This window comes from Ovis aries, chromosome 12, assembly GCF_016772045.2.
Source record: "Ovis aries strain OAR_USU_Benz2616 breed Rambouillet chromosome 12, ARS-UI_Ramb_v3.0, whole genome shotgun sequence".
NCBI lineage: Eukaryota > Metazoa > Chordata > Mammalia > Artiodactyla > Bovidae > Ovis > Ovis aries.
The window spans coordinates 65161441-65178877 of record NC_056065.1 but is presented as its reverse complement, the minus strand read 5'-3'; the positions used below and the strand labels follow the sequence as shown (position 1 = coordinate 65178877).

General features: G+C 38.3%; 1 protein-coding gene across 7 annotated transcripts in view; it reads left to right on the top strand.

The window, feature by feature from the left end:
• EDEM3 (ER degradation enhancing alpha-mannosidase like protein 3) overlaps window positions 1-16171 on the top strand; it is a 69346-nt gene extending 53175 nt beyond the window's left edge. For 4 of the 7 annotated variants that reach the window (XM_060396694.1, XM_012187720.5, XM_060396693.1 and 1 more), the window contains exons 19-20: window positions 3886-4071; window positions 12067-16171. In XM_060396694.1, the coding sequence (XP_060252677.1) occupies window positions 3886-4071; window positions 12067-12470 (590 nt within the window). In that variant the 3' untranslated portion in view covers window positions 12471-16171. The remainder of the gene's footprint in view (window positions 1-3885; window positions 4072-12066) is intronic. The other 3 variants (XM_060396696.1, XM_060396695.1, XM_027975956.3) reach the window with 1 other exon arrangement.
• Window positions 16172-17437: the final 1266 nt, after the last annotated feature.

Genomic DNA, 17437 nt, shown 5'->3' with positions numbered 1-17437 from the left:
CTGCCACTATTATTTTAGATATCTTACTGGGTTTTAAAAAATATGAAAAAATGAAGTTGGGAACATATGTGGAGTATTTTAGATTTTCCCCATTTTTTGGTAAAGTCTAATTTTTGTGGTATTCTGTACTCTGCAAGCTTTGTCAAATCAAATGCTTTCATTAGTAGCTAGTAGTTATAGAATGCTATCTTGAGATCTGTAAGTAAATAATTAAAAGAAGTGGTCCTTAATTTTTAAAAAAATTAATGTCTAAGTGGAAACTTCCTTATGTTGTAACTCCTTTCCCTGAAGGTTTTTTTGCTTCTGGTGAAGCATTTTGTTTAGTTTCTAATGGTTTTCAGTTCAGTTCAGTCGCTCAATTATGTCTGATGCTTTGCAGTCCTGTGGACTGCAGCACGCCAGGCTTCCCTGTCCTTAACCATCTCCCAGAGCTTGCTCAAAGTCATGTCCATCCAGTCGGTGATGCCATCCAACCATCTCATCTTCGGTTGTCTCCTTCTCCTCCTACCTTCGATCTTTCTCAGCATCAGTCTCTTTTCCAATGAGTCAGTTCTTTGCATCTGGTGGCCAAAGTATTGGAGTTTCAGCTTCAGCATCAGTCCTTCGTATGAATGTTCAGGACTAATTTCCTTTAGGATTGACTTATTTGATCACCTTGCTGTCCAAGGAACTCTCAAGAGTCTTCTCCAGCACCACAGTTCAAAAGCATCAGTTCTTCAGCGCTCAGCTTTCTTTATGGTCCAACTCTCACATGACTACTGAAAAGACCACGTCCCATACGTGACTACTGGAAAAACCATAGCTTTGACTATATGGACCTTTATCAGCAAAGTAACATCTCTGCTTTTTAATGTGCTGTCTAGATTTGTCATAGCTTTCCTTCCAAGGAGCAAGTGTCTTTTAATTTCTTGGCTGCAGTCACCATCTACCGTGGTTTTCAGTTCACTTCAGTCGCTCAGCCATGTCTGACTCTTTGCAACCCCGTGAACCACAGCATACCAGGCCTCCTTGTCCTTCACCAACTCCCGGAGTTTACCCAAACTCATGTCCATTGAGTTGGTGATGCCATCCAACCATCTCATCCTCTTCGTCTCCTTCTCCTCCTGCCTTCAATCTTTCCCAACATCAGGGTCTTTTCCAGTGAGTCAGCTCTTCACATCAGGTGGCCAAAATATTGGAGTTTCAGCTTCAACCTCAGTCATTCCAATGAACACCCAGGACTGATTTCCTTTAGGATGGACTGGTTGGATATCCTTGCAGTCCAAGGGACTCTCAAGAATCTTCTCCAACACCGCAGTTCAAAAGCATCAATTCTTCGGTGCTCAGCTTTCTTCACAGTCCAACTCTCACATCCATACATGACCACTGGAAAAATCATAGCCTTGACTAGACGGACCTTTGTTGGCAAAGTAATGTTTCTGCTTTTTAATATGCTATCTAGGTTGATCATAACTTTCCTTCCAAAGAGTAAGTGTTTTTTAATTTCATGGCTGCAGTCACCATCTGCAGTGATTTTGGAGCCCCCCCCAAAATAAAGTTTGACACTGTTTCCACTGTTTCCCTATCTATTTGCCATGAAGTAATGGGACCAGATGCCATGATCTTTGTTTTTTGAATGTTGAGCTTCAAGCCAACTTTTTCACTCTCCTCGTTCACCTTCATCAAGAGGCTCTTTAGTTCTTCTTCACTTTCTGCTGTAAGGGTGGTGTCATCTGCATATCTGAGGTTATTGATATTTCTCCCGGCAATCTTGATTCCAGTTCATGCTTCCTCCAGCCCAGTGTTTCTCATGATGTACTCTGCATAGAAGTTAAATAAGCAGGGTGACAATATACAGCCTTGACGTACTCCTTTTCCTATTTGGAACCAGTCTGTTGTTCCATGTCCAGTTCTAACTGTTGCTTCCTGACCTGCATACAGGTTTCTCAAGAGGCAGGTTAGGTGGTCTGGTATTCCCATCTCTTTCAGAATTTTCCACAGTTTATTGTGATCCACACAGGTAAAGACTTTGGCATAGTCAATAAAGCAGAAATAGATGTTTTTCTGGAACTCTCTTGCTTTTTCCATGATCCAGCGGATGTTGGCAATTTGATCTCTGGTTCCTCTGCCTTTTCTAAAACCAGCTTGAACTTCTAAACATTCATGGTTCCCATATTGCTAAAGCCTGGCTTGGAGAATTTTGAGCATTACTTTACTAGCATGTGAGATGAGTGCAATTGTGCAGTAGTTTGAGCATTCTTTGGCATTGCCTTTCTTTGGGATTGGGATGAAAACTGACCTTTTCCAGTCCTGTGGCCACTGCTGAGTTTTCCAAATTTGCTGTCATATTGAATGCCGCACTTTCACAGCATCATCTTTCAGGATTTGAAATAGCTCAACTAGAATTCCATCACCTCCACTAGCTTTGTTCATGGTGATACTTCCTAAGGCCCACTTGACTTTACATTCCAGGATGTCTGGCTCTAGGTGGTTGATCACACCATCATGATTATCTGGGTCATGAGTGCTTTTAATTGTATATAAATGAGCAGATTAGGACTTGGTTGTTTTTTGTCCCAAATACCAGAAGTATAGATTATCTTAAAAATCATTTGCCTACAAGAGACAATTTATTTAGTGTAAGGGAGGTTTGTTTACTATATGGAAATGGATTATTTTTGTTGAACCTAAGAGTAAGAAATACTACTGAATGCTCTACGGAATTAGAAGTGGAAACTAAAAATCATCAGGAACCATGACGGCTAGCATTTTTCTTGTCTCTACCTGTGGGTCCTCCTGGATTCTTCTCTGCAGCTCTTTGGTATTCTGCTTCAATCTGCAGTCTCTCACCAGCCTGCTCTCTTTTTACCTAGAAGTTCCAAAATGGCCTTTTCCAAAATTGCAACCTAAGCCATCAGTCTGTGTCACTTAACTGGACTTCTGCTGCTACTGCTGCTAAGTCGCTTCAGTCATGTCCGACTCTGTGCAACCCCATAGACGGCAGCCCACTAGGCTCCTCTGTCCCTGGGATTCTCCAGGCAAGAATACTGGACTTCTACCCACTGCTAACCGAAAGTCTTTCTATTTTTGAAAATGTGCCACTTCCAAATCTCCCAGAGACACTGGGTGTCAGGTAGCCATCCTTTGTCTGGTCAGTTGCTGTTGAAGGGTGTGATTCTGCCTGGTATTTTCTACTTCGCAGGGCTTGTCCATGCAAGCTCTCTGAGAGGTGACAGACAGGTTCTCCAGGGAGACTGGCATGTGAGATTAGGACTGGACATAACTGACATCTCCAGTAGAGTAGTAATTAGCAACCATACTATTATTTTTTATCCAGTGTAAAGTCAGAATAGTGTTTCATTCAACTTACAGAGGAAAAAAACAGTCTAGTAATTATTCCTTGTGAAGAGTGTTTTAAAAATACATAATATAATGCCATTAGAGAAAATCGTAAATAGCAATAAAATTTTCATTATTCTGTCATTGTAATTCAAGTCTCTGAATTTTTCCCTTTTTAGGCTTTTTCATAAGCATCTGAAATTTTTATAGTCACAAGCATAGAACTTTGTACTTTACTTTTTATATATATATATATATATAATAACATTTTGTTTTTCTGTGTGTTCCCTCAGGTAGTTCATTATAATTTACTTACAGTTTACAGTTGTTGACAAGTATAAAGCACTCCAGTAAACTTTTTCAGGCATAAATCATTTCGCTTCTTTTGAATTATTTCCTCAGGGTAAATGTCTAGGAGTAGAATTAGTGGACCCCACAAGTATGAGTGTTTTGTGGTTCTTAATGTAGGAAATTAATGTCGACAGGTGAAAAATAGTAAAGATGGGCAGCTGGACCTTTCTAATGGATGAACGTTTTGATCTTTGCTTTTATTCATTCTCTGGCTAGATGACAATGAGGGGAGCAGCAGTGATACTGCCCCTCTGTTCCAGATGGCGGGGGATGGGAAGGACACAGATGACATTAAGATCCCCATGCTGTTTTTATTCAGTAAAGAAGGAAGTATCATACTGGACGCCATCCGGGAGTATGAGGAGGTGGAAGTGCTCCTTTCTGACAAAGCAAAAGATCGAGGTAAGGGTAAAAAAATCCTTTGTTTTCCACTTTGCATTAATTTTTTTAACTTGACAAAAATGAGTTACAAAATGATTATTTATGGTTCACTGGTAAAAGAAGTAAAAATTTTTCGGTGATTTCAAAATACGTTTTTCTTTTGGAAAGAGGAGTAATGAAATGTTTATTTCACTTTGTTCACTGATTTAGAATGTCATTAGAATTATATTTTTATATGTAATGTATAATTTTTGCTATGATTCTGCCAATGATAAAAACAGAAGAGATTACATTAAGAGTCATTTTTAACATCCACCATTGAGGCTTACCATTCAATTTCACAGATACTATATCCTCTGGGGCTTTTTTAGAATAAGAAGTAAAAAGAGATTATATAGAACGGTGTTATATATGATATAATAGTAATTGGGTTTCACCAAGCCACCTGTAATCAAATAACCAGTGTCTTGGTGAAGGCGTAGAAATCTAGCAGCTTCTCTTCACTGAGATAATTTCATCACATAGATGCTTAAAAGTTACAAGAGTTACACATGACTGGCTAGTGCCTGAAGAACAAGGTAGCATGCCTTAATTCATGAGAGTGTATATATATCCCTCTCTGGGCCAAAATTTTTGTTAGTAAATTGAAAGCTCTTTGAAACCCAAATTATTGTATAAATGCAAGGTCTCACTAGTATTCTTTTACAATTTCACATCTAGGAATAGAGGGCAAATGAGGGAAAGTGAACCATCAGACGTAGTCTGTAATCCTGCTTTTAATAGCCGTTTTCTTAGCCACTGGAGACTCTAGAGCGAGAGCACTAGTCCTCCTACCTCGCCTTCAACAGATAAAGTTGTGTAATTTGTACACAGTTGTTGATGTTTGGGATATTTGTTTGGCAGATATGTAGGAAACTTACCCAATTCAGTATAACCTCCAAGTGGAACAATTAAAAAAAAAAAAAAAGGTTAGCAATAATCTAGTGCTAGCCGAATCAGTGTTTTGTGTTGTCTCCTTGTATTGCTTTATTCTTCTTTGAGGTTCATTCAGTTGTTAACTATTTAAGCAGTATGGCGTGAGTAGGGTGTATATACTTAAGGATGTATAAATAGAACAGAATAGAAAGGATTCCTAATCTTCTTAAATCCTCCTATGTGCCTGTTTTTTTTTTTTTTTCTTCCTGAGCCCTTTTTTCAGGTAGATCTTTATATGCATTTTGGCATCAAACACAGGCAAATTATTATTCCATGTAACTCTTTAATGCCTTTGCTTTTTTTCCCCCTATTTTGTGCTACCATTGGAATTTCAGCAGCAATATTAAAAGGTAAAATGATTCCAAGCTACATTATTAATAGTAGTAAGTATCCTTAATAAGCCTTAAATGATATATATGTATATGCATGTGTATATACGTGTATATACACACGTGTGTGCATATATATATTGTTTCAGTGGCTACCATGATAATACATCATTTAAAGTAATTAGATTATTTTCATGTCTAGTCAGCTGTCCCATAATGATGATTCTTTATTGATCCTGTCATAACAAATTCTGTAAATTAAATAATAGGTGAATTCGCTAGTCCATATCCATGCAAGAGTTACTCTAATGAAGACATTGTTGTATAGCATGTGCTACTTTTGGTCACTTTTTATTGGAATGCAGTATAAACTAAAGTATCGACTTGTTTTTAAAACCCATGTATCTGTAGGGAAATGTGTGAGGGTTTGGACTGTGAGATTGTGGTAGAGCATGTGCTTCCTGTATCAGAGATGGGATATGAAGAGAGATCAGTTATGCTATTTAAAAAAAAAAGTCTGAACAGCATAAGAGTGTTCCCTTGAGGACCTTGCAGTAAAAGGGCTTTATTTAAATTATGTATTTTTTAAAGTTTTGATAGTCTGTCCATTTTTTGACTGCGATTCTGTTATAGTGTGATATTTTGACAAAAAGCCTTGAAAAATTCCCCTTTTTGTATAGCTTTTTGAAGAACTGTAGGGCGTTATTAACTGTAAGCAATGAGTTATAGTATAATTATTAATATTTGTCAGTGTAACAGAAGTCAATGATAATAGTTTTATTAAATCAACTGCTTTATTTACTTAGGATATTCCAGGTTAACCTCTGTAGTGGGCACCATTAATCTGTGCTGTTGCTGTATGCATCAGTGTTTCTCTTCTGCTTCAGAATTAGCTGATGTGGCAGGTAGAAGTGTAGATTCCTGAGGCCTACTCCAGAATATTGAATCAGACTCTCTGAAAGCAGGGGATCAGAATCTGAAATTTTATAAGCATTCCAGTTAATTGCACTCATCTATACTTTGAGAAACACTGAACAAGGCCATGAAGGCACTATCCTTAAAAAAAAAAAAAATCTCCCAGCTCTCTATCTGGCCTTATTGTGCCATCAAGGGTACTCAGACATGACTGAAGCAACTTAGCACACAACACACACAAGGATACTAAGTAGGATTCTATAAGTACACCAAATAATAGCAGCCATAAAATCTGAATGATTTAAAATGTCCTCCAGATTGTTTTCTCTAAAGATCTCATTCCACAGATACATATTTCCCTTAAAAAGTCAGTTTTGATGGTGCCGGTCTTCCCACATATCAATACAGAAAACAGAGACTCCAGAACAAGCCCCTACTCCCACCTTCTAATTCTGATAAATCCCAGCCATTGATAAGAGAAATATCTGCAACAGTCCTATATCCTAGCAAAAATGTCCAGATAAATATTATACATTTTTCTTCAGAATAAAGCATTAGTAATTTATTAAGTAGAAATGCTGCTTTCCTCAGGTTAAACCAGTCACACTTCTAAAAGTTAAGTTATCCACAGAAGTGTTAATATTGTGTCTGTCATGTGTCCGGTTCCAGAATTTCTAGAATTTGTAAAAGTGCTAAATAATAATTCCCACCCTGTGTCCGCAAACAAAAGACAAGAGATCCGAATTGAAACAATTTACAATTAAGATTCAGTTGACTTTTCTCAGTAGTATTTCTCAAGAGGGGGGAAAAAAATCAGCATTTAAAAGTTTGAATACATTGTCATTTTGTAGTTTATAGTGTAGGCTTCCAGTGCCTTAAGAGCTGTGTGGACACACAGATTCAGAACTACTTTTATATTTGTGTCTGTCTGGTGAAGAGGCAGGTAGAACAGGGGAAACAAAAGAAAGGGCCAGTGGTTTGAACTGCCTAAGATTTAACTGTGGTAGTGTTCCTTTTCCTAAGATTATCCTTCACTGGATGTGATTGGGGTGAATCTGTCCTTCAGTTGATCTGTAGAGATTAGGTCTCTGTTGGAAAGGGTTTGGTTCTGAGGAGGTGAATCTAGTGTGTAAACAGATGGTGTCTTTGCTTGGAAAGGGGCAGCTGAAATGTTAATAGAATTAACACGGAAGGACTCCAGCCTCTCTTCCTCAGTCACCATGTGTTTTCTCTTGCACTTTTGCATTTGCACACCTTCCCTCTTTGCACAAGTGCCTCGTCTATCCCGATTCCACTCCCACAGCCTTTTCCTCTTTAAAAATGTTTCGTCATTCTAAACACCAAGTTTAGTGCTATCCTCTCTCTGAATTTTTCTCTTATTCTCATAGATAAAATGTTTGGACATCTTCTTTAACAGTCTGTACTCATTTAGTTTTGGCTGTGCTGGGTCTTTATTGTGTGCGCAGGCATTCTCTAGTTAGGACAAATAGGGTCTACGCTCTACTTGTGGTGCCACAGGCTTCTCACTGTCGTGGCTTCTCTTGTTACAGAGCATGGGGTTTGGAGTGTAGACTCAGTGCCTGTGGCACACAGGCTTAGTTGCTAGGTCTTCCTGGACCAGGGATTGAATCTGTGTCCCCTGCATTGGCAAGTAGATTCTTAACCACTGGGCCACCGGGGAAAGTCCCAACATCTTCTTAATATAGTTGTACTTTTGACATTTGTATTACATTGTACTTCTTGACCTGTGTCTCAGCTCTGTATTTCTTGTTGTCAGTAAATGCTGGTAGCATGGGTGAATGAATGGTTGTAGAACATCCAGTCTCGAAGTCTTTGCCAAGTTTCTTTGTCCTTTCATTACTGAAACTTTCTTTTCTTTCTCTCTCTCTCTTTTTTGTATCTTGAGATTTTCTTCATTCTTTTTTGCTTCTGCAAGTCTGATTCACCATCCCTGAATTTAATGATGTAATCATTAGTACTGTGATATTCCATACTGTGACAACAGGCCCCATAGAATGAAGGTTTGTAGTGGTGTGGTCGAGTCTTCCTTTTTGTACTTATCCAGCTGTTGTTTTTATTTAGCTGATTGAATAGTTTGCTGTTTTGAATACATTTTAATATCTCTTAATGCAGCTCCCATCTCACTAATTCTTTTCAGAATTTCTTGACTTCTCTGTGATGTATATCCTTCCATAGGAATTTAAAGATAATCCTATCCAGTCCAGAAAGTAAAGGAGTAGAATTGGGATTCATTTTGGAATTGTATAACTGCATATGTTACATATAAACAGGAAAGTTTTGTTAAATATTGACTTTCCATCCAGGTACATACAGGTACTTACCTGTAAATTGAATCAGATCTTATTTTTTCATTGAGATTTTATAATATTAAGCAATAAGATTTCATAATAAATTTAATTCTGTGTCTTGTAGATTTTGTTTTTAATTATAAAAAGGTTACTTAGTTTATTTCTAACCAGTTATTGCTACTACAGAGGGGTTATTTGTATTTGCCTACTTATTTTTACCCTGTATCAAATTCTTTAATCATCTTGCTAGTGTAGTTAAAAATTGAGTTACTTCAAGTGTAAAACAGAATCTCAAAATACAATTTGGTCTTTTTCTATATTCACACTATTCTTTTTAATTGAAGTGCAGTTGATGTGTTGTGTAAATGTCTGTTGTACAGCAAAGTAATTCAGTTATGTTCCTTTCCATTATGGTTTATCACAGCATATTGAATATAGTTCCCTGTGTTAAACATTAGGACCTTGTTGTTTATCCACCCTGTATATACACTAATTTGGATATGTTAATCCCAAACTCCCAGTCCTTCCCTCCATCACTTTTCCTCGCCCTTGGCAACCATAAGTCTGCTCTCTGTGAGTCTGTTTCTGTTTTGTAGATATGTTGATTTGTGTCGTATTTTTTTTTTTTCTTTGAACTCAAGCTTTAGTTTTTTACTATATTAAAATGAATCCATGAAGCATACATGATTGCTCTGAGTTTTAAAAAATTTGTATACATGCTCTCATGCCATATATGTAATCCCGAAAAAACATTTCTGTTCAGTTTAGTTCAGTTCAGTCGCTCAGGCACGTCCAACTCTTTGAGACCCCAAGGACTGCAGCACCCCAGGCTTCCCTGTCCATCACCAACTCCCAGAGCCTGTTCAAACTCATGTCCATTGAATCGCTGATGCCAAGTGTCGTATTTTAAATTGCACATATAAGTGATATCTTATGGCACTTGTCTCGTTCAGACCACTTAGTGTGATAATCTCTAGGTCCATCCTTGCTGCTGCAAATGGCATTATTTCATTCTTTTTTATGGCTGACTCATATTCTATTGTATATGTGTACCGTATCTTTATCCATTCCTCTGTCAGCGGACATCTAGGTTGCTTCCGTGTCCTGGCTCTTGGTGAACAGTGCTGCAGTAAGCATTGGGGTGCGTGTATCTTTTTGAATTATGGTTTATCACAGCGTACTGAATATAGTTCCCTGTGCTATGCAGTAGGACCTTGTTGTTTGTCCAGCCTGTGTATACTGATTTGCATTTGTTAAGCCACTGAGGCAGCGACTAAGGTCTACTATCCTGGAGCCTGCATAGGTAGAGGCTGGTAGTGGAGAAAGGGGCTCCCTTTGTGTGCCGCTTAACAATGGTGCTTGGCTTCTATGGTGGCCTGGGTGCTTCTGCAAACACCCCCAGTTGCGGCCATAGCACACTCCAACCCCCTTCAGGCCTTGTCCACACAGCCAACAGCAGTCCTCTTCCTGTGGACTGTGCGCTCAACCCTGAGATTCAGGCCCTGCCCGTACCAGCGGACACATGTCTCAGGCCGGGGCGCGCAGGGTAGCAGTACTCCAGTCTGTGCAGATGTCTCTTCTGCCTGCCGCAAATGGGGATTGTGCTCTCCTCTGAGCCTCCCTTTCTGTCCCTGCTGATCCGAGGGGGCTTCCCAGGATGCGGGAACCGCTCCTCTTTTTAGCTCCCTCCCAGGGGTGCATGTCCCACCCCTCCATCCTCTTTTTTTTTTCCTTCCTCCTACCTGATAGAGATTTTTCTTGTCCTTTCAGGTGTTTGAGGTCTCCTGCTTGTGTCCAGTATGTGTTCTGTGAGATTTGTTCTGTTTGTAGATGTATCTTTCCTGTTATTTGTGGGAGGAGGGGAGCTCCCGTCCTTCTACTCCACATCTCGATTGGAGCCTACCCCACTCTGTTTCCTTATCCTTAGCTAGGTTTCCAAAAGAATATTATGTATGTAGCCCTAGAGTGATTCTTTGTCAAAAGCACAGTCTTTATTACTGTATAAAATAGCCCCACACCTTTTCGTATTCTAAACTAGATTAATGCAGTCTAGAAATGAAGGTTCTTTTTGGTTTTGCTCAAACTTAGGGTAGCCTCCAAGCTCCAGACTGCTTTCTGTTCTTTAGTTTCCCTAAATGTCAAATTAAAATGTACCTTTTCCACAGCTGAGAGAACGTATGGGAACTCCTCCCCCTTGCCCACCTTCCCCCTGGCACAGCCCCAGCACAAACTATCCAAAGCTTCCCATGTCAGGTAATCCTGCCTGGTCGGTGTATGCATACGTATCCTTCTGTCCCTCCCTGTGTGCCTTTATTTCCTTCCATTTTTCTGGTTTTATAATAAGTTCATCTTCTCTTTCTTCTTGGACTAATTCTGCTTATCTTTGAAATCTCAGTTCAAGTGTCACATTCTGAAAGTGAAAGTGAAGCCGCTCAGTTGTGTCCGACTCTTTGCGATCCCATGGACTGTAGCCTACCAGGTTTCTCCATCCATGGGATTTTCCAGGCAAGAGTACTGGAGAGGGTTGCTATTTCCTTTTCCAGGGGATCTCCCCAACCCAGGGATTGAACCCAGGTCTCTTGCATTGCAGGCAGACACTTTACCCTCTGAGCCACCAGGGAAGCACATTCTGAAAGAAGTCCTCAAATCTCATTATTCTTTCCTAACACCATAGCATGCATCACAGAGTCTTCTATTTATTTGTGTTTATTTGTAAACGTTTTCCTCAGCTGGACTATAAGATTCAGAAGGGCAGGTTAAGTGTTTGTTTTCACCTAGTTTTATCCCTAGCACCTCGCACGGTGCCTGCCACACAGTAAGACGCTCAGGAGACCTTTACCTTCACCAACTGACTGCAGAGTCTGAGAATTGTGCATCCTGTGATTATAGGTGCTGCTGCCTCAGCACTTTCTTGTAGGAACCCTAAATAAAATGCCTCTAGTGGTTTTACCGTATATTCATTACCAGCGGTTTAGCCTGCTTTTCCACCTTCCAGTGGATTTTATGATTATAATTCATAGACTTCCAATAATGAAGTTTTGTAAATAGTCTGTTTTTGTATTTATGGAAATACTTAATCACATTAATACCCCTGAGTCATTTAATTTTGTATTATCTGCATTTTCATGGTTTACTGAGTGGGGATTTCACTTTTCAAAGAATATTAAAATTATAGCAGTGGCAAGCACTGCTTAAATTTTATTTGGTTTAATATGTTCTCACATGTGGGCTTTCCTGAATCTAGGTGTTTAATAAATTTGAGACATATAAATTTTTATGCATTTTAATAGTATTTTTGTTTACTGTGTTTCTTGGCATTTATTGACACCCATTGACAGCAGTCTTTATTAGAGTCATCCTGCATTAACATGGTTTTCTTTTAACTCTCAGTTTTTTCCTTGAGTACTAAAACCAGTATGGTTTTGAGAATATGATAGTACATGTTTTGAGGAGGAAAGTAGCATGAAGTTTGTTTCTTTCCTGTACAGATCCTGAGATGGAAAATGAAGAACAACCATCCTCCGAAAATGACTCTCAGAGTGCTGAGCAGATTGCATCAAGGTCTCAGGAGATTGATCTGGTTGATCAAGAGTCTCCTGAGGAAAGTTCTGTGAACTCTCATCCAGAATCTTTATCTCCAGTAGATACAGACAGTGCTGCAAGCGTTTCTTCTTCTGAACAGGATTCTAACCCCGTGGAAAACCTCGAGACTACAAGTCTTGATGGTGAATGTACAGATTTAGATAACCAGCTTCAAGAACAGTCAGAAACTGAGGAGGATTCCAACCCTAATGTTAGCTGGGGTCAAAAGGCCCAGCCTATAGACTCCATATTAGCAGACTGGAATGAAGACATAGAAGCATTTGAAATGATGGATAAGGATGAGCTCTGACTCACAAAAGTCTACCTGGTGGTAGGTATTTCAAAAGAAAAGGTAAACTGTGGTTAATAGACGCCCTGATACTAAGCAGGCTCTCTTCATGGGAGGCTTTAAGTATGGTGATGAGCAACCACGTTCTGACTGGGAGAGTTAGTTATCATAGGAATCTGGAACATGCTGTGTTAGAACTGACCTTGTTTAAAACTGTCCCATCAAAAAATGCAAACTCACAGTCCTCCCCCACCCCCCAGGTGACAGGATTGTACCATCCTGCTGCACTCCTTGGGCCAGGAAAAGATTACTGGGCATTCCTTGGAACCAGATTTCTGCAGTCTCTGGATAGTAGCTAAGAAACATATCCAGTTAACTATGAGATGGGGAATACAGATTTGTACAGCTTTCTAATTAAAGGAAGCTCTCTGTTTTCTTGGTTTGGGGGTTAGAGGTTCTTTGGGGGAAATGCATAGGAGTTTTGTGGGCATTCTGGTTATGCTGCCTTCACGGAAACACTCAAAGTGACCTAAGTGGTTGTGAAGCAAATGCATTCATGGTGAAAACAGTCTTTGCTCATCATTTTCACTTGCTTCATTGTGTAACATGATCAAGATGACTTGATTTCTTTTCCCTCTTAATGGTGTCCTTTTCATTTAAACCAAAGCTGAAGCCAGTGTACTTTCTCAGTGAGTTCTTTGCGTAAAGACTAATCATTGGGACCAGGTAAAAAGGTCATGTAATGTGGAAATTGGTTACTTAATACTCTTGAAAAATGGAGCAAGGGAGAAACTATAATGTTGCAATATGAACTTGCCATTGGGCCTTCCATAAGGAAAGCTGTGACTACTCTGAAATGGAACTTAAGGTTATATCTTTGTAGGGTAAATTATAAATCTTTTCCAGTTCATTTCTTTGGAGGTGATTACCTCTAGCCATCAGCCTTACTCCATCCCATGTGTAGTATGCATTTTGAGCCACAAGACCTGTGTCGCCAATAGCTGAATACATTTTGTTCCATTTTTCTGTCTTAGCCATGATAAAACTGTGGTAGTGATCTAAAAATTCTGGAGTAACTACTATTTTTTCCTCCTTTGAAACTATAGTTGCTAAAGTTGCACCTAAGGAATCTGTCACATTTTCTGTTGAATCATGGTTTTTAAGTTTTGTTTTGTTTTGTAATGAGTATTCCTTCCAATATGGACTTGAAAATTAGTCTATGGTAACCTTTGTAAAAAACACAGTAGCAACTAACATATAGCCATATAGCTTAATGGAACCTTTTCCCCTATATTTTTATTTTTTGTTGGTTTATTTTTGGTGTGTGTGTGTGTGTGTGTGTGGCAGTCTGGTGCTGGCCACATTTAAGTTTTTAAAATTTTTTTGTTGATATCTGTAGACAGCCCTGTAATTGAAATCATGGCTTTACTCTATTTATTTTTTTAAACTTAACGTGAATCAGTTCTAAAGGAATATTTGAGACTTAATTTTCTTTTTCTTTACCGTGTCATTATATAATAACTTTTTTTTCTTAAAACACACTTTTGGAGGTACTGATGGACTTAAACTGTATATGGAGCTGTTAAAAGAACGGCAGTGCTGTATTGTAGTTATGTATATTCATGTACAGTATGTCTTAGATCCCAGGTAAACATATCTTTTATAAGGGGGATGAATAGCTGCTTTCAAAAATTCCAGCTAAAGTTAATTGGGTCAGTGAGTAATAAATCTAATAGAGAATTCACTTTGAGGCGGGGGGGGGGAAAGAGTAGTATACAAGACTTTTATTGGCCCTTAATTAAACCTGACACCAAAATGGATATTTTTAGTCTCTCTGCATGTGAAATTTGGTGTAAGAAGATAGAACTATAATACATAGAGTATATGGAAGGATAGACATAGTGCTTTGTTCATTTTGATTGCAAAGCTGCCAAAATAGCTGAAGCATAATTACTTGACTTGCCTTGATTTAAAGGACTGGGGCTTGGAGAAAAGGAGCAGATGTTCCTTTAAGACTTGGATTACAGAAGTCTTATATATGTTGATTTGGTTTTCTTTTTGTAGCTCAAAGCCATTGTTTTTTAAATCCAGCTTTTCTAATTTATCAAAACAACATAATTTTATTTCCAGCAGAGATCTTGTGGCATACACAGAAAAGCCAGCTTACTGCCACTTAACCTTTCTTTGGCCATTAGAGGGAGTTGTTGCCATTCATTGAGGTCTAGAAGCAACTTGGAGAAGGAAATGGCAACCCACTCCAGTATTCTTGCCTGGAGAATCCCATGGACGGAGGAGCCTGGCAGGCTACAGTCCACGGGGTCACAAGAGTCAGACACAACTTAGTGACTAAACCACCAGCTTGTTTAGAAAAATGAATACGTAAAGAAAAAAATTTAACTATAAAATTAACAAACTATAAAGATTAATAGCAGAAGGAATTATACTTGATTTTTCCCTAGCTAAGAAAAGAAGGTATAGTGTTCAGCTTCAAAACTCCAACATTGTCACTGACTCTCTATTCTTAACTGACATACTGCCACGAAGTTGTTTTTGAGTTCATGAAAAGTTTCAACAGCATTAGGCATTTTTTTTTAATGTTTTGTTTTTTAAGTACCTTTTATAGCATTTTATTTACTTCCTAAAGATTCAGGGAATCTGAATTTTAGATTCTGTGACCCTGAATTTTAGAAACATCTGGTCTACCTCAGTTAGATGTTGGCTGCATAGAGATAGAGCTGAAGTGATCACCACAGCCATAAAACTGATTGACTAAGAAGGATTTATACAATGTTTACAAACCTGGAATCAAGTATGGATTTTATCTGAAAGTTAAAAGTTAGATATTAGAGAAAGTATTTAATTCAGGTATTTTCAAGTTTTAAAACTTCACTTGTTTACCTACTAAAAATAGTTCTAGTTTTTTCTGCTTAGGAAAGTCCATTAAAATGATATACCCTAATTTGCAGTGCTTTTCTCATAAAGTTTTGGGTGTGAAAGAATTGTAATTTACTAGATATGTTTGGGATGGGATATTTTGTTGGGTAGGTTTTCCTTTTTCTTTTTAACGTTTAATAGGCTTCCAACAAGAGTACAGTTGTTTCAGAACAAATTTCTTTAACATTATACTTTTCCCTTTCTCTTCACAGTGTTTAGAGAGTAAAATGAAAAACTGTGCACTCTGTGATTTTAACTTCTCTAATATACTCTTGAGATTTTTGCTTTAATTTAAATTACCATCACATGGCCCTTTCAGTAGTAAAACCAGCATTTGTTCCCTCACCAAACCCCATGCCAAATTCATCATAAAGAAAGCTCAGCATCCATAATTCCAGTAGTGCTTATCAATTTAGAGGAGGGGGCATTTAGTAAATATCCCATCTGGTCGTTTTATGCACAAGGCTTCAGTCAGAACATAGAAAAAAAACATTCTGTGAATGAAATATTGTATGTTCAGATTTTATAAAAGACATTTTTAAAAGCCCAATTTACAGCCGTATATTTTCTTATGATGTAATTTATGAAAAAGATGTCTGTACTAACAGGTGCTGTAACACTACTGTTGTTGGATTTTATTGTTTGGTGATAAATGTATACAATATTTCTAAGGGAAACTATGTACTGTGATGTAAAAGTCTGGGCAAAATGTATATAATCCTTGTATATAGTTGTGTATTTGATTATAATTACTGATTGTAAAGATTTAATAAAATATGTAAATATCCTGGGTTAGTTTTAATTTTTATTTTTAGCATACTTTGCATATCTTTATACTTTGATATCTCTAAATTTTTTTTCACCACTGTTTTCCCTTTCATTTTCATTTACCCTAGAAGAGTAGGTTTGGGGGATGCCTTAGAATATAGACATGCAAACACACACTGAATAGTTCCACAACTCAACTAGTATCCTCAGGGTAGAGCTAGAGTTATTAATTTACAACGTCAATATTGGTAGCATGTGTGTTCTGAGTTTTGTTGTGGTGGTGGTTTTGTCACTAAGTCATGTCTGACTCTTTTGGGACTCCATGGACTGTAGTCCACCAGGCTCCGCTGTCTAAGGAATTTCCCAGGCATGAATATTGGAGTGGATTGCCATTTCCTTCTGTAGGAGATCTTCCTGATTCAAGGGTTGAACTGGCATCGCCTGCATTGGCAGGAGTGTTCTTTAACAATGAGACACCAGGGAAGCCCATATGTTTTGAGTTTTCTAATATTTAATAAAATCAGTTATCCTTTTAATATTATCATCAAAAGTAATACTGACCTCTCCTGTTAATTCCATCGAGACCATCTGTTTAACAGCCACTTTCAGATACTATGATGCTTTTCATCTTTACTGTTACAGGGTTTGTGAACACAAGATATGTTGAAAGATCTGATAATATCACTATTATCTGTTGATATTAATAATCATTTTCTTTAAAGATAAGCAAACTGAAAGTTGAACAAGTTCTAAGCATCTTATGCTTAGGTGCCTGGTTCATGGAATGGGAGCCTTGGTTTATTTCCAGAGCTTATGAATTCATAAAGAATGGACTCATCATCCCAGATGACTGTGGGAGAAATAGTTCAGAAGTCCTGTGGTGTGTTAGAGCACATTTCTACCCTTGTTTCAGCCCCAGCTGTCTAAGAAGTAGTGCTGTCTTGAGACATAGCAGCTACAGGTAATACTGAAAAAATACTTTGGATGTAACAGTAGGATGGAATTTCATAGAGAAGATTGAAAACCTTCCTCTGAGGGTTAAGGAGAGAACCAAAGTCCTTAAATAGGCCAGTCAGAGACAGAGGAACCTAACACCTGGGGCCTGGCTGTTCACTTCCTACCACCATCACCACCACCACCCTGCTGTTGGAGTTGCAGAAATTAGAGGCACAGCTTACACAGCAAACCCCTACTTTATCTGTTCCAAATTTCTGAGAAAAGCCATTGATCTTGGGTCAAGAGGCAGTCTGACAAACACTGCAAGCTAGCTTGTCCTAAAGGCCCTT